This window comes from Limulus polyphemus, unplaced genomic scaffold (genome assembly GCF_000517525.1).
Source record: "Limulus polyphemus unplaced genomic scaffold, Limulus_polyphemus-2.1.2 Scaffold659, whole genome shotgun sequence".
Classification (NCBI taxonomy): domain Eukaryota; kingdom Metazoa; phylum Arthropoda; class Merostomata; order Xiphosura; family Limulidae; genus Limulus; species Limulus polyphemus.
The window spans coordinates 386,703-407,774 of NW_013666269.1; the positions used below are offsets into that span (position 1 = coordinate 386,703).

At 36.8% G+C, this 21,072-nt stretch overlaps 1 protein-coding gene across 2 annotated transcripts in view; it reads left to right on the forward strand.

Annotated features, from left to right (window-relative positions):
- LOC106459773 (bromodomain-containing protein 8-like) overlaps positions 1–21,072 on the forward strand; it is a 106,433-nt gene that overhangs the window by 65,905 nt on the left and 19,456 nt on the right. Inside the window, exons 12-14 of one of the 2 annotated variants that reach the window (XM_013919429.2) lie at positions 2,910–3,014; positions 9,484–10,075; positions 18,309–18,609. In XM_013919429.2, the coding sequence (XP_013774883.1) occupies positions 2,910–3,014; positions 9,484–10,075; positions 18,309–18,609 (998 nt within the window). The remainder of the gene's footprint in view (positions 1–2,909; positions 3,015–9,483; positions 10,076–18,308; positions 18,610–21,072) is intronic. The other variant, XM_022386316.1, reaches the window with a different exon arrangement.

The window sequence follows — 21,072 nt, forward strand, 5'->3', positions numbered from 1 at the left end:
CTCATGCTGTAAACAAAACATTTCCAAATGTCCTTTATTCATTGTAGAGCATGCACATTGCTGTAGGAAGCAATTTTGAACTGATCAGGCCTTTGCCACATTGCCATTTCTATGGGGTCTTGGGGCATGCCTCACCAGAAAATATTTGAAAATTTAATGCTATGAGATTGAATCTAGAGCCATTTTAACTACAAATACTACACACACACACACAAAGTAATGTATTGAATTAAAAGAAGCAAATTTTAATACATAAGTTTTAGCTATACATGCCATGAAAAATGGTCAGGCCATAGCCTGTCTGACCCTACTGCTTCCTATGGCCGTGATGCATCATTTACCCATAATTCTCCATATTCTTACCTTTTATGTGACTTATTGTGCAGGCTTCATGGTATCTCACATAAGCTCTGAATTCCCAGTTTAATTTAGGTTTTCTTGTTGATAGTCATGCTGTTAGCTTTTCTATGATGTTCTTTTTGATGCAACTGTTTTCACCACTGTTGTATTTTCTATTTCCTTAATTGAAAGCCTTACTTACATTATTTACCTATAGCATGTGGAGTAACATTGTCAATGTGGTGATAGTTCCGTGTATTTATGCTGTTGTATATTGATGTTCCTAGCAGGTATAATGATTGTGTGTATTTGTAATTTGCATAACTCTTGCCATTTGTTTTCTTTTTAGTTTTGATAAAGATTGATTTTTTGCTTAGGCCTAATAGCCTTTAGAGTCTATACAGCTGGTTTTGTCTACTACATGCTAGTTCTAATCACGATGATATTTCTGCTGGTCTCATTTCTTTTTTTCTGAGGTATGTTCTGTATTTCAGTTGTCGTATGTGAGTTCTGTACTTCTCATGGTATTTGGGTCGTGATAATTTTTAAAGCTAGCTCTGTATTCATACACTTCATATTTCTCTTCCTTCTACATTTTTGACTCTCAGGATGTTTATTAATTGGGGTTACTTGATTTTTTTCTTTGACCTATCATCAGTTGTTTTCTGCACTACATGCAATGATTTGGCTTGTTTGGAGACATTCTTTTTCTGCATTACTTTTAGTTATTCTCATTCTCCTGATTATTTTACCCAGGATCATACATCTACTTTAATGTCTTTTCTTACCTGAGTGTTTCATTGATATTGTTTCTATTATTGTGCAGATCTTATGCTCTTTTGGCACTTTTGCCTATCCAGCTGTGTTGCAAAATATTAGTCTTTTAAACAAATGATCTTCATACACACACACACACACACACACACACACATATATATATGACAAAAAAATGCTTCATTTTTGTCTGTGCAGATATTTCACTTGAACTTGTTTTCTGTTTGGGGAAACTTGTCAGCAGGAGTTGATTGGAGTTTTATCATTTCTATTGGTCATCATTCCCTTCTAGAGGCCTGTGTGTAATGTTTTACAGTGCTCCCTACATCTACTCATACTTTTATGACTCACTCATTGACTTCTCCATTCAGACTTTTGGGACTGTCTCAGGTTTTTGTTCATTTATGGATCCTTTGCTATTTGTTCCTTGGGTTTTGCAAATTTTTATGTCCATTTTGTATTGACTATTTATCTTTGTGATTTGTAGTTTCTCAGATATCATTCTTACTGCCCATTTTACACCACCACTTTGTTCTAGTGCTGACAGATACTTTCACTGTCATGGCATATATCAACAAGCACAGTTGTAACTTTGTTTGCTGTGGTTTCTCTACTTTTTGGCTGCATTCACATCATTTCTTTCTCTGATCTGGTATTTCATTAGCTGTGTCCACAGTTTGGTTGTTGCATGCTTGCTGCATTCATGGTAGCAGTGCATCATCTTCAGGTGCTTTACTGTTTTGCAGTTCCAGGTTCAGCTTCTCCACCAGTAGATGTTGTTGAGCCCATCCGTGAGGTTGCTTGGATCTTTGATTCTCCTGAGCACCCACTAATTTGCCTGATTATGTGACTATGAGGCCATATTTGATATTGATGAAGGAGGGATAGTGCTTCTGGAGTATTTCCTTTCTTAGTACATGTCTGGGCTACTCTTCCTAGAACCTCCACTGCAGGAGTAAACCATAGTATTCTTATTACCCATTTATGCCACCACCTATGTTCTGTTGTTTTCTCTACAGGATCAGTACACCATTACTGATTAAAAACCAACCACTTTGCCTGAATAACAGAATATCATGAGTGAAGAGTTACCTTGCTAATAAGAATGCCTTTTCTGTGAGTGTCATCTTTTTATAAGTGTGGTCTGCATATCTCATTTTCCCACAAATCCAGTCCTTTTAAGTTATTTTCTGGCTCTGCATTAAAAATATATGTTTTAAAATATAGCTAATGAAATATATTGTTTACAATGTAAAATATTTTAAAAAGTTAGTATTTATGAAGCAGTCTGTGAAATTTGAGGATTTGAATTAGCTTGTTCTTAGTTGGAAAATGGTTGAGAACCACTGTTGTGGTCCACTTTATTATCGTTTTGCCTGTAACTTTTAATTTTATATGTTTTTTTTTTTCATGTTGGTATTGGGTATTCTGGCTTTCAGTATAGCAGAAGTAAATATCCGATTTGAAATTTACATTTTCAGAATTAAAATGACTTTCAAACATTTTCTTATCTTTGAAATACCTTCCCTCCTGCCTTCTCAAAACGGAATTTTCATCATGATTGCAGCTTTCAATAAAATATAATTTATGACAGGAAAGTAGAATTTATGTAAGATCCCCTGACATAAGTCATGTGTAAGGTAGGAGATTGGAAAATAATAGGAAAGTGATGCATGCTGAAATTCATTTTAATTCTGAAAATATAACATTCTGACTATGGTGTAGCTCTGGTACTCCCAATAAATAACAATGTAATAAAGATTGCATGGTCTAAACATTTTCAAACATGTTTTCAGTCTATTCAGAGCTCCTGTATTGTACAAGACGACCATTTTTCAAAACCTTCTTTCAGCAAAATGAAGGCCTCAGTAGCAAGTTTTATAGAGATGTCATCAGTGAGTGTAAGTCTGTAGTATTTCATATTATTGATTTCTAACCAGTGATATATGTAGCCTTAGTATATATGAATTCCCTAGAAGAGATATGTATTCCTATTAATAATGTGTACCTATTTATATATAAAATAAAATTTAACAAATAAATTAAAGTAAGGTACAGATAAATTGAACAACAATGCATCCTCTGTGATTAGATCACTAGGTTGCTTGACTGCCAGTTTGAGACATTTAATTGTTCCGATACAGTACATTATCTCTTCTCACATATGTATAGCTATTCTCGTTTGGTGCTGCCTTCTATATGCATAAACTTTTTTTCATATGCCACAAGCCTTGCACTCCCACGTATCCCACAATCATTGTGGTTCAGCTGTATCTTGCATGTAAATCATCATGCGACAACCCTCCACCAATAGGAGTGAGATACAAAACAAAATTAAAAACTCCATTCAGTAGAGAGTAGGATGGTGGTGTTCTGCTGGTGTAGAGGGCATGGGTCCTCCAATCCTGTGCTCCATTTTTGTACAATGGGCTATGAGGGTTGATGTTGCACCCAGCTTTTGTGTGGCTCCATCCAGAGGGTGCAGTTGCATATAATTAGTTGAGACGATCTCCTTCCTTGCAGTAAGACCTGGAAGGTTGTGATGTGCTCCAATTCTGTACAGTCCTATCTGAGTGAATGATGTCACACATGTCCGTTCTATCCAGAGGGTGAGGCTGCTTATGATTTATGGATGTAATTTGCTTTCATGCAGTGGGACCCAGAGGTTGCTATTGCACTCTAATCTTTGTATGATCCTATCTGTAGGATGATGTTGCTTTGGAGTTGATTCATCATCTTACCATCACGTGGATGTTGGTTCTTGATGATTGATTTCGGATTTAGAGCAGGACCAAGCAACATAATTTCTCACACGTGTGTTGCTTGTGTTTCCTCTTACTCTCTCAATTTGCCTCAAGATCACCAACTCTGCACGGTGGGTCCTGGAGATTGATGTTGCACCCATTTTTTGTGTGGTTTTATCTAGAGGGTGCAGTTGCATATAATTGGTTGAGGTGATCTCCTTCCTTGCAGTAAGACCAGGAATTTTGTGATGTGCTCCAATTCTGTACAGTCCTATCTGAGTGGATGATCTTGCACATGTCTACTAATAAATACACTCCACCATCGTGCGGTGGGTCCCGGAGGTTGATGTTATGCCCAGCTTCTATGTTATTCTCTCTGGTGGGTGAAGTGGTTATATTTTTCATCGAAGGTCATTCACTTCCATGCAATGGGACCCAGAGAGTGGTGTTGCACTCCAATCTCTGTGCTGTCTTATACTGAAGATAAATGAGATGATGGTTCTCCCTCTTGCACTCCATATCAAGATATTTATTTTTACATCACTGCAGCAACATGTGACGATCCTCCACCAATCATACTGTGCCACCTATACTAGTGCAGGTAGTTCCCTCTACCATTGCAGCACAATCCTCACATTCTCGATTGGCACAACAGTGTTTAGGCATTTGTTTACTTTGTTCTTCATGTGAATCCTGCTCGTTCATGTGTAATTCCTTGCTAGTTTCAATTTAAAGTTTTGAATTAATAGTTAATTTCATCCTTTCATTTACATTTGTTTTCGACTATTTCTTACATTTTTTGGGGAGAAGTCCAAATGGACTTATGAATTCGAATTTTAATGTGGTGGATGAAGAAGTTCCCAGCAAGATGGAAGGTGGTATTGCCACTAGTTCCCAGTGGGGGTAAGTTGATGATGTCAGTCGAGGAGGTTCAAACTTTAATCCACAGAGAGTTGGATGCTTTGGCTATTTTTGTGGTTCATTCTCCCTTTCCACATGAACATGCTTCTGATGAAGTTTTTCATCAGGATGAGGACAATTTTGACTATTTTCTAGGCTACTGATTTTTTTTGGCCAGTTAGGAGAGTTTGCCAACCATGCCTTTCCTACAAATTATCAATCAGGTGTGTCAAATTTTACATGTTTCACCTTGATTCAGCCCTTGATTCTTCTTCTTCTTTGTTGGGTGATGATCTTCGTCCTGACTATTAATTTTTTCCTCCCTCACCCAACATTCTTGTTCATGATCAATTTTTTCTGACCAATTGCAGTTGGGTATGGGTATGCCCCATCCCCATCTGCTGTTGGATTAGTATTCTTTTACTTGTGTCTCGAATCTCAATTTGGATTCACAAAGTCTGGATTCTTTCCTCCCCTTGTGGGGCTCGAATCCTGATGCTTTACTTCATTTTAATAGGTCCCAGTTTTCTGGGATTTGCTTTACTTTGACCACCCTTTTACGTGTTTTTTCCTCATTACAACTGTTATCTCAAGCCTTCTGCCAGTCGCCTGATCAATTCTCGACAGAACTCAGGGCGGTCCTGTAGTCTAACATGACCCATTTGTGAGCATTGGCGCTATCTCTCACCATGTGGATCTTATCTTGTCGAGATTTGCTGGGAAGTGATGCATTTTTTGCAGAAGTACATCCCCCCCTTTCTTTTTTGAGGTAGCTTTGTCAAGCCTGTTTCTTCATGAAATTGGTTTTTGTGGGTCGTCCTAATTCTTTGGAGTTCGAGGTCAATGTGGCAAGATTTTTCCTTCTTCTCCCTTGCCTCTCGTTTGTCTCACCCTACTGTTGCTGCCCAATCTTTACCTGTGAGAATTCCACATGCACCTTCTTCCTCTCCCTGTCCCTTACCCCATTCCAGGCATTCTCTTCCTTATGCTCGTTCTTCCCATTCCTACAGGATTATTTGTGACAGCACGTCTTTTTTCAAGAGCAGGTGGTGACCAAGTTACAACAGTTTTCAACTGTCTGGGAACTCTTCATGACAAGTCAGTGGGTTTTACAGGTTCTGACAGAGGGTCTTTGCCTTTGGTTCCAGTCCCCTCCCCCAATATTCTATCCCAGTTTCCTTTCCTCCTCCTCAGGATAGTGCCTTGTTCAGTTGTATAGTAGAGTTGGTTCATGACCTTCTTCACAAAGGAGCTATCGAACATGTGGTGTGAATCTGGATGGAATTTTACTTCCATCTGTTTGTTGTCCCCAAAAAGACGGAAGATTGGACTCATCATTAATTTATCCTGGCTGAATACCTTTCTGAAAACACTCCAATTCACCTTGTAGTCCTACATCTCCCTTCTATTGTTTTTTTCTCCAGGTCTTTGGATGACCAAATTTGATTTGGCAGATGCTAATTTTTATATTCCCATTGCTCCGGATTCACGGTTATCTCTGGTTCATCCACGGGTATGGGTTTTTCAGTTTCGAGCACTGCTGTTTTGTTTTGCTTCAACTCTTTATGTGTTTTGTAGTGTTGTCCATTCTCTTGCACATCATCTTCATACATTGGGTCTTCAGATTCATCATTACATAAATGACAGGCTACCGCTTGCTTCTTCCTAGGCCCAGTCTGTTACTCACACCCACCTTCTTCGAGAGTCTGCTCAGGTAGGGTTTCCCATCAAAGTGAAGAAATCTTTTCTATCCCCCATGTAATACCTCATTCATTTGGGGGTTCTCATTAATTCTTGTCTCAGTTGGGCCCAGCTTTCTCCACTTTGGCTTTGAAATATGGAGCAGTTTGTCTCTCAAGCACTATCTTCTCCTTCTCTTACTGCTTAAGAGGTTCTATCTTTTTTGGGGATGTGGGCCTTCCTGGAAATTCTCATTCTTTTTGGTCGAGCATACATGATATTCCTTTCAGTGGATGCTTCTCAACCTGTGAAATTTTTCCCACAATCCCTTGAACCATCCTATTACCCTTCTCCCAAGGATCATGGCTTTTATCACAGTGGGGCTTCCACTTCCTCTGCTTTGTCCTGACTCTCATCTGTTCACTGATGCTTCATTGGTGGGTTGAGGGACTTCCCTTGACCCTCAGAAGATTTAGGGTCAGTGGTCCATTGAGGAATCCTAGAACTTTTGGTGGTTCATCGAGCTTTCAGTTTTCTCCGCCTGTTCTTGTGGGGGTGAGTGGATATGGTTCATTCCAACAATTCCACTGTTGTCAACGGTATCATCAAACAAGAGGGAACCAAGTCCAGATCCTTGTGTTTTCAAACACTCAACCTCCTGTATTGATCTTTGTGTGATATGTTCCTAGTATTATGAATTTGGTTGCAGACTGCCCTCCTGTCCCAACTAAGTCCTTCCTACGGAGTGGTCCCTTCATCCTCAAGTTCTTCAGTGGGTGTGTTCTTGCCTGGGAACACCTCTTATAGAGGCAGTTGCCACTCACTGGAATGCCAAACTTCTTTCCTTCCTTTGGGTCTCCTGTCCTGTACCCCTCAGCTTTGCATTCAGTGAGGATTGGAGGGGGCCTTCATTTGTATGCTTACTGTCTGATGTGACCTATGTCCAGAGTTATTTCTCTCACCCAGACCACTTTTTGTTGCATGTTGCTAGTTGCTCCATATTTGCCTGCTCAATTGTGGTTTCCTCTGCTCTGGCTCTTACTGGAGCAACAATTTCAGTCCAGGTCTCTCCTCCAACAACCTCTATCAGATGTGTTTCATCCCATCATCACTAAACTCCATTCCTTTTGTGGCTTTTGTCCAGTCCATCGCTTCCTCTCAGGAACTCACCTCTCATGTAGCATCTTTGCTTATCCATGCCATTCCTCCTTCCTCTTTGTCTGTGTATCAGAGACATCAGTATACCTTCTGATAGTGGTCCATTAGCCGTGGTTTCCGTCCTTCTGTTCCTCACCAGTTCTTTACCTGGTTATTTGATCAGGGTTTGTCTATGTCCACTGTTTATAGTTGTTGGGTTGCCCTGTCCAACACTTTCAATTTCTCCTGTTTTTGTAAATTTTTCTTGTCCTTTATTATTTTCCTCCATTTTCATTCTTTTCATCTTGTTCATTCACCCCTTCCCTTTGTGCTTCCAGACTGGGATCTCAGTATGGTTCTGCATGATCTGGCTTGTTCTCCCTTTGAACCCATTGCAATGTGTTCTTTGTACCATCTTTCTCTTAAGACCTATTTCCGTCTCCTCCTAGTTTGTGATCATTGTTGTTCTAATATTTATGCTATTGATACTTTCTACACCCTTTACCATTCTTCTTATTTCTCCTTTGTCCCGAGCATTCCTTCCTTCCCAAGAAATCCATTGCATGTGAAGGTTGTTTCGCCTTCTCTCCCATTTCCTTGCCTTCCATTTCCCATTTATAGTCCCATTCAGCTCTGGATCATCTTCTTTGTCCAGCTCATTCCCTTCATTGTTATATGTCTTGTACTAACTCCTATCTTGGTTCCCCTTCTTGCTTCTTTATTTTGTGGAATCCCTGCCTTTCCCATGATTTTTCTCCTATTATTTTTACTGGATGTTTTCTGCCTGGTTAGACTGCAATTGTTACACTCAATTTATTAAGTTCAAAATGTGAAATGAAAAATACTATGCAAGGCACTTCCACTGGATGTTTTCTGCCTGGATGGACTGCACTTGTTGATCTCTCAATTTATTAAGTTCAAAATGTGAAATGAAAAATACTATGCAAGGCACTTCCACTGGATGTTTTCTGCCTGGATGGACTGCACTTGACATAACCTATTTGTATACCAAGGTGCTTCTCCCGGATGTTTTGCCTGTGCTGACCACACTTGGTTGTCTTGATTTTAATCCAAGGTACTTCCCCTGGATGTTTTTTGCCTGGGCAGACCACACTTGCTGATCTTATAAGCTTATGCAAAGCACTATCTTGTTGTTTTTGTCCTTGGACTGCACTTGGAATAATACATCGTATCCCAAGGTGATTCATATATGGTTCTCAGTAGTGCTATACCCCATGTGCCTCCTATTTTACTTGCAGAACACTTATTTTTTCATAGCAGTTATTTTTCACTTGTTTGATTGTTTTTACACCTTTCCAATGTGGGATTCTAGATTTGGGTGAGAGGAAGTAGTACTGTTTCAGAAGTTTACATTTTCTAACACTGAAAATGTATTTTATCTCCTCTCACCCACTTCCCCACTGATTTGCCAGTTTTTCTGGCTTGTATATGCCAATTCTCGAAAGTGAGGATTGTGCTGCAATGGTAGAGGGAGCTATCTGCATTAGTATAGATGGTGCAGTATGATTTATGAAGGATAGTCACATGATCAACACATATTGCTGCAATGATGCAAAAATAGAGAGGTATAAAAGACTGGTGTGCTGTTCAAAATTTTAGCAATGCTTAGAGGGCAAATCAAGGTTGAGATATTTTTGGGTGAGAGGGGTAAGTACCTATCGGAAATACATTTTCAGTGTTAGAAAATGTTAACTTAAAAAAAAACAAGTGAAACTTTACTTAATTTTGTTAAATATAAAAAATAAAAAGTTGTTTGTAGTATTCACTTTTTATTGCTATGGTCATATTTTCAGTATTTAAAATTTAAAGGTAACTTAATAGAAACTAGTCAATTTCTATACATAAAGATTTAAAATTAATAATCACAATTTTAAAATTTGATTTATAGGAAATTCATCAAGCATGTGAAGATGATGCAATCTCTGACTCATTTTCCAAACCATCAACTGGTTCTGTAGATGAAGTTGTACCATGTGAAGAAAAGCAAACACAACAAGAATTACAACAGGTAGACAAAAAACAAGAAAATATGGACTATACAGTAACGATGGGAAAAGAAAATTTTGAAGATGAGAATAATAGTCCTTTAAAGCTAACTTGTTACAAAAAATTACCAAATAATATACCTGAAAAATCAACAATTAAAGAAAATGAAAAAGAAAGAGAAAAAAATGAAGATGACAATGAAATTAATGTGGACAATCAAAAGCTACAAAGTAAAAGCACTGAAATAAAAACATCGATGAAAAATGAAGGAAAAACAGAAGAAAAGGCAGATCATGAAGAAACATTAGTAAAGAAAGAAATTATGGAAACATCTCAATTAAAAGATCAATCTCAAGGCTTACAAGAACCTGTATTGATCTCAAATCATAAAGAAACATTGTCTGAAACATCTGAAAAGCCCCCATTACCATCTACTATTAGTGATCCATACCCTGACAACAAACCTGAAGAGGTTCCACCTCCCCCCAAAAAAGGTAAATCTATACCTGTGCTTATTTTGTGATAACATACTGATCATATTTCAGCAACAAAATATAACAAAAATGTGAACCTTTTAAAGATAACTATTTAATTGTCTCATTTGTAAACAAGTAATCATAAACATTTGTACTTAACTTTTATTATAGAATAGTTTTTAAACGTTTAGAAGCATAAAATGATAACACTTAGAGTCATTTGACTTTATTCTCAAATTGTCATAGCAACTTTACTAAAACTTAAAAAATTATATAATATAGAAAAATATATATACATTAACAAGTGCAATTTATTTTTTTATTTTAGTTGAGTTTTTCACTAATTGAATCATCTATAAAATTACTTAAACATTAGTTGACAGTACTGGTGAAACAAACTTTTTTTAACCAAATCAAATTAAACGTTTTGGCTATAGTGAATGTGACACAGCTATAAAGTCCTTTTTTATGTGTATGGATAATATATTTCCATCTGTGTTTGCTTCATTGTTTAGACTGTTTAAGTGTACAGGTAACTCATTTTTATGAACTACATGATTTTTTTTATTAATATTATCAGAGCAAATAATGTTGAATTAACAGTTAATTGCCCAGATGTTCACTTGGACATTTGCCCTGGATGCTACCAATTTCCACAATTCCTGTTAGGTGGTGAGTGCCTGGGGGAGTTGATAAAATCTTGGCCTTGAAAATGTGTGTATATAAAGGATAGCGAAGGAGCTGTTTGGGTTTATCTGCCTGATTAAGGCTGGGATGTCCATGCTTGTTAATTTCTTGAAATTAGTACAACACACTTCTTCACACACACAGCCAGATTATGATATTTGTTTGAAAGTATGTACAGTAGCTGGAAGAATAGAGTTTTATACTTGTGGCAGCAGAATTAGCATTATTTGTACATGAAAATATTGTGATCATAACCAGTTATTGAATTAATGTTAAAATAATGAATATTTTTACCTTATTTTGCTTATATCACTATTTCATCTTGTTATTGTTACGGAATTATTTTAGTACAAAGGAAAATTTTGTTATTAGGTTGCTTTAAAACATCTACCATTTTAACAAAAAGTCAATATAGTATTGTATTTATTTAATTGAATTATAATGAGCTAGCTTAAAAGAAATCTAGAATTTATTAACAGTTAGTTTCAAATTAATCATGTGTGCTTTAAGCTCTGGCTGAATTATGGTTTAGTAATTTTATTTTACTGCTGTCAGGTAAAACACTGAACTGTCTAAACTGGAAGAAAACTGCTGAATATAACTAATTTTACTGAATATCATGTAATAACTAAGTTCAAGGTTGACTCCTTTAACACTGTTTGTGATATTGGAATCAAAACTCAGCTGGCAGCTCATAAAGATTGGAAGACTGTATTTAAAGTATTTCATATTCACTCTGGTTTATTGCACCAATCCACTAACTTCAGTTATAACTAATGTATCAAGTTAGGTTAGATGAGGTAGTTATATTATCAAATATTCTAGTTACAGTTTTTGAGTTGCAATAGACAATTTAAAAGGAATATGAAAAAAAAAACATCTACAGGTACCATGATTTTTATAACAAATATTCTAGTTATTTACTGGCAGTTTTATCTTTTTACAATTTTTGAATGTTTGATGTTATTATATAATATGTAAATGTAAAAAAAAGGAGTCTAGCATTGCCTAGGCATTGGGGGGGGGAGGCTCCTTTTCTATGGAGGATGTCCAATCTCTCAATCACGAGAGGTGGAGTCTAACATGAGGTTTCATGTTTCTTCTCCTGTAGGCTGAGAGGTTGAGCTTGTGGTGGGGGTAAACTGGTGATAATTTGGACTATATTTTTCCGGCTTCTTCCATTGCTCAAATAGCTAATCATGAGCCTTGGATGGACATCACTTGAATAATTTCTTATAACTAGTGTATCAAGTTTTTATGTCTTAATATTTCTCTTATGGCTTACGACTCTTCTCCTTCTTTGTAGGGAGAAAGTCATTTGTCTTTCCACCTTTGCCAGACATTACTGTGCATGCTCGGAGACAGGACTTTTGTCTTAACCTCACTTAATTTTCCAGGAATCGACTATCCATTACAACAGCTTTGCATTTTTCTATCTTCTTTGCAACTGTTGTCTTAAGCCTTTCACTGGTCTCCTGCTCAATTTTAGTCATTTATTGACTTCTACTTTGGTACAGTTATCAGTTTCTACTCTTTCCTTGGTCTTTTGGTTGGTTTGTTGCTGGGATCCTTTGGAGAGAGATGCCTTTCTTGAGGGCATTTGACTTCCTTCTTCGTTCATTAGAGGTCTTGTAGAAGCTTCCTATCTCAGACACTTGATTTTTGCAGGTATTCCAGATTCCATGGAATCTCAGGTGGATGTGGCCCATTACCACTTTTTTTTAGACACTGGCCTTCCACCTTTCCCAGTCATCTAACTGACAGTTTACTCCATCTCCTATTCCAGTTTCCAGACCTCCCAAAATAGCTCCATGTTCTATTAGAACACAAGGACGATTCCACTCTTGTCAGCAGGCATCCTATGCTTATGTGGAGAACCAATAATGGCATAGGTGACTACCCTATGGGGTTTGGTCCTGTTGGGGCTTGACTCAAACAGTTTAGGTCCATATGAGAGACTTGCACCTCTGATCAGTGGGTCATTCAGATTCTTACTAGAGGGTTGGCCCTTCATTTCATGCCACCTTTTCCATAGTCTACTATAATAATTGTCTTTCCCCTCCCCAAGGATTGTCTTATATTCAGTTGTCGAGTACAAGCCATCCAGGATCTTATGTTCATAGAGGCTGTAGAGTGTGTCAACTACTCTCTTGAGGGTTTTTATTCCCACTTGTTTGTATTAATGAAGAAGATGTGCAATTGGCAACTTGTCATCAAATTTTCTCATCTCAGTCCTTTCCTCCAGCCTTCTCTGTTTACTATGAAGTAATTTTTTCCTCTCAGGTGGCACTTTGCACACAGTCTATGGATGGTGAAGTTTGATATTGCCAATGCCTACCTTCATATTTTGATTGCAAAGTCTTCATGTTTTGTGCATGAGAGACAGGTTTTTCAGTTTCGTGCTCTACCATTCCGCCTCACATCCATCCCATATGTCTTTTGCCATATAGTCAGATCCTTTTCAAGTCATCTTCAGTCAATGAGCATTCACACTCAATATTATATGAACAACTGGATTTTTCTTGCTCCTTCCTGACACTTAGCAGAGCTTCACACTCGAGCTCTTTTATTTAAAGCTGCAAGAGCTGGGTTTTTCATCCAAACAGAGAAGTCTATTCTTACTCCTACACAGTACCTTATCCATTTAGGGGTATTTTTAAATTCATGTCTCAGTCAAGCCTAACTTTCTCCTCTATGGAATGAGCCATTCTTCTAATATTGTTGTCTCCTTTTCCACTGGTGTGTGCAGTTTGTTCTCTTTTGGGGATGTTGGCATCCTTGGAACCACTCATTCCTTGTGGTTGGACCCATATGCATTCCTTTCAGTGGCTGTTACAGGACTATTGGAACATTTGCAAAGATGTACTGGATTGTCCAGTGACCCTATTGGCTTCCAGTCCACTTGATCTTGGCTGATGGTTGTACAGGGACAACATGACAGTAGATCTCTCTCTCCCACCCCCATTTCCTGAGATACATCTTTTCACGGATAGTTCTCTCCAGGGATGAGGAGCTTGTGTAGGGGATATGAAATTCAAGGCCTCTGGAGAGAAGAGGAATCTTCTCTCCACATCAATCTTTTAGAGCTTCTAGCAGTTCTATGAGCTATGTCTTGGACTCTTGCATTGTTGTGAGGGAAGGTGGTAATGCTTCACTCAGACAATTCCACGGTGGTCTCCTAAATTTCCAAGCAAGGGACACTCACTCCGGGTCTCTCGATTTTCAGACATTGTATCTTCTCTTTTGGGCCCACAATCCTTAGATTGTTCTCCTTGTTTGTCATGTTCCAAGTTATGAACTTAGTGCCCGATCAGTTCTCTCATCCCAACGGAGTTATTCCCACAGAATGAATGCTTCATCCACAAGTTTTTGTTGGATCTGCTCTTGTTTCAGGATACTTCAGTTCGTTACTTTCACCACTCACTGGAATACCCAGCTCCCATTCTTCTGGTCTCCTGTCCTTAAACCCTCTGGCTTTTGGCATAGATGCTCTCAGCCAGGAGGGGACAGGTCTTCATTTGAGATTCATGTTCACAGGATTCTTTACCATTCCACTTATGTTTTGTTGTATCCCAATGGGTCTTTTCTTTCCAAAACTTCAGTGCCTAAAGAAGGGTATAAAACTTTCTCTCCTATTCATCTATCCTCCATTTCCCATTTTATGAACGCTTGGATCCGGATCGTCTTTTATGCCCAGTTCGGGCTCTTCAGTGTTCTGTTACGGGTACTGAAGGGTTTTGGGGTTCATGTCACCATTTGTTTATCCATTGGGATCCTAAGGTGTCATGTGACTTTTCCTCTGTCACTTTGACAGGTTGGGTTCATCAGTTGGTGCATATTTCCTACTCTGGGCTTTCATTGGAGGGATGGAGACTTCTTCGGGTCTCATCTTGTCAAATTCACTGTATTTTAATGTCCGTGGTGGCTCGGTTGCTTTGCCTTCCAGAGAAGATTGTAGAGGTTGGTATATGGACCACAACTAATACATTTATGTTATTTACATGATTTGGCAGTTGCCTCCTTGGAAGATTTTCAGCTACCCCCCATGGCTATTCTCCATGCCCTGGCTCATTTGTAACAGAGGTGAGTGACTTCATTTCTATTGTGTTTTCTTTTTCAGGGACTCTCATCATTTTCATTGGGATACCATTCTGTGGCAGGTGTTGCCTTGTCAGGTATGCTTATTTCCAAATCTGCACTAGCTACCAGTCAACCAGTCAATAATTTTTCTGGTAGCAACACGTTTGTTGAGATGGGGTGTTCCATAAGACCATCTTGTGCACTTTCTTGGTGGTACACAATTATAACACAAGAACAAATACACTACTGAACCACCACTTGAGGATTATCATGAGTAAAGCTTAAGGGGATTTTGACCATTCCTGCTGATCCATAGTTTGAATAAATCAGAGTCTTTTTCTTTTCAAAATAAGGAACGTGATTCACCTATTGCACTATCTCTGGAGAATTGTTTCTCGGGACTTCCCAACGTGAGTACCTCCCTTCCCAAGTTCTCACCTAGTGGAACATAGGAGTCCTTACCACTCCTAGTTTCCAGTCACTGGAGTGGTGGTTGGAGGTTTGTTATTCCTGAGTGATGCTTGTACTCATTATTCCACTCAAGGAGAAGAGGGTGAAGCTGGGTGCACTCCTACCAATAACCCTGGATGATTTTCCCATATGTATGGTAGAAGCAAAACCAGCCTATGTGTGAACCTCCTTGTAATTCTGGTTTAGAGACGATTCTTTGCTATCCAGTTGGGTTGTGCATGGCCCTTCTTTTGGGTCATTCTCTTTATTTTGATGATCATGCAAGAGGATCCTCAACTATTTGTAATTCTGCATACGGAACATCACATCCAGTGCCATTGGTTGGACTTCATTTGTTCCACATTTTCCTTGTAATTTCGAGAGCAGGAGGTATTGCCTTGCCTCTCAGGTTGAGGAGTTAGGATTTTGTATCATAATCCAAGATCAGGCAATCTCTCTTTGTATTAGGTTGAGTGAGACGTGACAGATCCTGTAATTCTAAGTTTGATTTGTTGCAAATTGCACTTCTTCATGAAGAAGAGAGGATTTGTCCACTTTGGTGTTGCTTGTCTACTCTTCATAATTACAGTAGCTCGACATACAACATTCTGTAACTTTCAGGTTGGGTTCCAATAATATCACATTACTAAACCAAACCAAAATATACAGTGCTCCACATGGCCTAGGCACTACATCTTGGATCTCATTTTGGGTCCACAGCCCTATAATTAATTCCAAGGACAAGACATGGGACCTCATCTGCCTGGTTGGGGCCTGGACTAATTCATGTTCTTCTAAAGAGGTTAGGTTTTTGCTTCTATGGTTGGTTGGCCTTTACTGCTCAAAAATTGGATTTAATGTTGTCCAGGCAAAGAGCATACCTGTTCCAGAAGTAGGTGGGCCCCACTGTTGTGCTATTACTATATTTCATTTTTGCAAACCTTTTTTCTATGCAGATGCTTTCTGTGTGGAGCTTGTCCTTACCGGACCCTTCACCATGTTAATGTGGGATTCTAGCTAAAGTTAGTAAGTGTGTTTCAGAAGTTAACATTTTCTTATACCAAAAATGCATTTCTGATAATACTTACCTCCTCTCTCCCACCCTTCCTCCCCACAAAATGACTGGTTCTTGGTCTGTTAATTTGGAAGTAATAACGAGGAGCGTATATATGGATCTGATATAGGGGCGTATTGACGTAGGTGGAGAGAATCACAAGATTTATATCGCTATGTCCAATATAGTGGGGTGTAAAAGTTGGAGCAAGCAAGATAAGATTCGTGACAATGCTTGGATGGGCAGAGAAGAGAAACTTTTATTGGGAAAAAGTTAAAGTGTGAGTGGAGGTAAGTATTATCAAAAATATCATTTCAGTATACGAAAATGTTAACTTACTGGATTTAACACCCATCCTATTCCCTTTTCAAATTGTGAGCTTGTTCTACTTTTCTCTAATTAACTTGGCTTGCTTTTAGCTGTCATTTAATGACTGTCCACCAGGTTGAGTGAAATAGCATTTGTTTTTGTTTCTTGTGTAGGGAAGCATGTTATATTAACACAGTAATAAATTAACAAACTAAAATTTTTAAGCAAAATATTTACTGTAGAAAATAAAAGATACTAAATGTTTTGATAGTACCTTGGTCTTTCTTCAGGTATAATAAGAAATAAAGCTACAAAGTTTATATACTTATGTTACAAGGAAATACAAGATTTATAGATCAAAGAAATGCTGTCACATTAAAGTGTTAAAATTTTACAAGTGAGGTTTATAAGTGAAGTCAAGCATTGGAAAGAAATACTAAGTGTATAAACTTAGCCAAGGTTTGCTGATGTTACCAAGACCACTGTCAGAGTTTAAGAATAAAATCACCTGCTTTTATAATTTTTGAACAGTCACATTATTTTACTTTTTAATTTTTGAGCTAATGTAGGACAGAAATTTTGTTCCAAGGTTCAAAATTCATATTTAATTCTTCACATAGAATAAGTATCTTAGAACCTGATTTAAAACAAGTTTGTTTTTGGATTTCGTGCAAAGCTACACGAGGGCTAGTTGAGCTAGCCATCCCTAATTTAGCAGTGAAAGACTAGAGAGAATGCGGCTAGTCATCACCACCCACTGCCACCTTTTGAGCTACTCTTTTACCAACAAATAGTGTGATTAACCATCACATTATAATACCCCCACGGCTGAAAGGTAGAACATGTTTGGTGGGATGGGGATTCAAACCTGCGATCCTTAGATTGCGAGTCAAGCGCCATAACCACCTGGCCATGCCGAGCTTTAAAGCAAGTACTACAAAAGGACAAATTTATAATCTAATCTGACTGTGGTAAAAAAAAAAATTGGACAAACATCTCGTTCTTTGGAAATGAAATGCTAAGAACACCAACATCACATGTGTAGAAGAGAATATGAAAAAATCTGCCCCAACGTGTCATCAATTCAAATCTGGTCATAAGATATTATGGAACAAAATTTCTCTCCTACATCAACTCTAAAATACAAATAATGTGGTTATTTAGAACATATTGAAATTATAAAAGCAGGTGATTTAGCATTAAACTTTAAGAGTGGAAACATTAGCAATCTTGGCTGAATATATTTTCTTAATGTTTCCTTCTCTCTCTTATATAAAATTCTAATACTCTCACCTGACAGTGTGCCTTTAATCTGTAAACCCTATATTACCAATCATCAATTGCATGTTAATTTTTTTTGTCATACCTAATGTAGACAGACTAAGGTACTGTTGAAACATGTTATGTTTTTACAATAAATATAATTACACTTACAAATCACTCTTTGTTAATTGTCTGCAGATTGCTCTATTTATGGTTAAAATTAGTTTTTCTAGACATTCCATAAGAGTAATGTATATTTGGGTGAGATTTATAAATGAGATTAGTTTATGCTAATTTTATTAAAAAGGATTTATCCTAGCCTTCAGAGTTTTGGAATAAGATTAATGAATGTTAAACATTTATCATAAGGCAGTTGATCACTAACATTGTGTAAAAAAACAATTTCAGTGAAGCGAGGTCCTGGCCGCCCTCGAAAATATCCTCTTCCTCAACCTAAACCTGAATCAAAAACAGATACTGAACAAAAGATAAGCCAAGTAAAACATGAAGCCTCCAAACTATTGGATGGGAAGGAAAAGCGAATAATTAAACAAGAACCAGATGAAGATGGAAAAAGTGCATTATCTTCTCAAGATATGGATATGAAGGAGGAATTGCCAATTGAAGAACTTCTCTCAGATACTAAATCCAAAGCACCATCATCTGTCAGTGATTCTGTTCCAAATAGTCCCTCTTCTACATCACAAGGGTAGGGGTGTTTTATCCTTCATTTCTGTGTCTAAACGTTATTTGTAACTTCATGCTAATAATTCTTTGTCCTCCATTTGTTCATATTTTGTCATGTCACGTACAGGCTTTGGTGGAGAAAACATATCAAATAGGCAATGTTTCGACTACTGTAACCATCAAGTTAAAAGTCTCAGTCACAAAACATTTCCAAAATTCTTATGAAACAATTGTACAGAGAGTAATGAAATACACTGATATACATGACCTTTTTATATCTGAAGAAGTTTATATAAAACAAAAGGGTAATTTATATGACTGAGAATAGATAGAAACTTCAGCATTTTACTAATGCAATATTAGAGTAAAAATATTTTATCAGATGCTCATAGTCATTCATAATATATGTTAGAGACACATGTACATGTGTTTTTATATATTTCTGTTAATCTAGTACTTCTGTATAAACTGGTTTCTTCAACAGATTTAATAGAACCTGTAAATAATAAGATATTTGAGCATAAAATGTAGTACATAATTAAACTAAATACTTGTGCTTCTGACAGAGTTATGAGAAAAAAAAAGGAAACAGTGAACAACACAATAAAAACAATCTTTATTTAACACACAAAACAATCCAAACTAATAAGTATGTCAGATGAAGGACAGCACTTTTACCTGAGATTAAAAGCCCTCCAAAGAATCTGCAAATCTCTATGTAAAATCTGTAGAAGTCTGTTCCAGACTGAAATAAAAAACATATATACTCAGTTATACAATACTATCATTTTCAGAATGCTTGCACTAACTGCATCACTGTTGATTCTGATCAAAGAGTTAGCACACAGGACAAAAGTGCAATGAATTACAAAAAAAGACCCAAAATTTGAATTCTTTCGAATAGTCAACTACATCATTGTTGATCATTCCAGTTGGAAAATAATAGATGAGATAATACAGAAGCATCACCTGTTTTGCCATTGTAAAATATCAATGTCTACTTTTACACAATATGTTCTACTGAACATAATCTTTCACATGATAAAATATACATGATATAGAATAATGCTGTCAGAACAATAGGTAACTGGGGTGAAAGGAATTTAGTAATATTCCTTTAGCAGTGTTTATTGTTAAATCTACATAAACATGTATATATGAAAATTTTGAAAAACTTAGGTGAACTTCAAGAGTTCACTTTACTAAATAAAGGAGGCAAAAAACACTTAGTATGTCCAAGTATCACATATTTGTTCTCTTCTTTGTCCTCAGGCCATCACTGGCCATCTCTAATTTTAAAATTTGAAATTCAGTGAAATAAACTTACATATTACTTAAAAAAACTGGTGCAACTTATTCTCATCCATGTAAAATACTTACACAACAAGAAATACAAGTAAAATGTAACATAACCTTGTATAAAAGATCATAAATTAAGATCAATATTACTACACAGAATCAAATTAAATACAGTACAGTACAATGGCCTTTTGTATACAAGCAATAATAATATAAAATAATCCCCCATAAAAAAAATTTGAAATGCAAAACAGAATAAATCTTTCTAAAATTGGATTAAGATGTCAAAATGCATTGTTTAAGATTAGAAGCACAAAATATAACAAACACTTAATGTCAAATCTAGAATACAAAATGGGACCCTTTAATTTCAAATCAGAATAAAACACACAATAAACCTTCAAACTGTTTGCCCTTGTGAAACATTTATATTATATTATTATTTATTTTACCTAATCTAACCTTACCTACCCTAAAGAGATCCTTATTTTTACATTTTAGTTATTTTTGTAATAATAAATAAAGGATAAACATGAAAAACAAGAAATAAAGTACTTACCCAAATCTTCTTTTTCTGTTGATTGCCAATGACACTTAACCCTACTTTTCTTATACTAATGATAGTAAAGAGCTAAATAATTTTTATTTAATTAAATAATGCACCAAAGAACATAGAATAACATGAAAAAAGTTTTCTGGCTTTCTAATTATGCAACGTTACAAATTCATCCAAGCTAGTCATTATCTTTCCCATGGGAATGAAGCTTGTACTAAAAGGGAAATTGACAATTCTCTGTTCAGAAAACAATGTTATATAAAATCTCATTTGATAGATGAAAACCTTGGCTTTATATTGGTTATAGATAATATAGAATTAAACGTAAGAGAGAACTATTAACAAATTGTGAAAGGTCTGATTTTCTATTTGATGGCTCTGTAACCAAACAAAATTGAAGGCTATGAAAATTATGTTTTATCTGAGTGATGACAATATTACAATAAGTAATTTATGTTATGTTTGTACTTATTGGAAGGGTGGTGGATAAAAATCACGAAGCTAAATCAGAGCCTGCAATCATTCTTACTGGAGTCGTGACAGCAGTTTACTTTCAGATGGCTGTGATCATATGGCAAATAATGCTTTTGGCAGGAACAGCTTTGATCTCAATCTTCAAGTTTTGAAGGT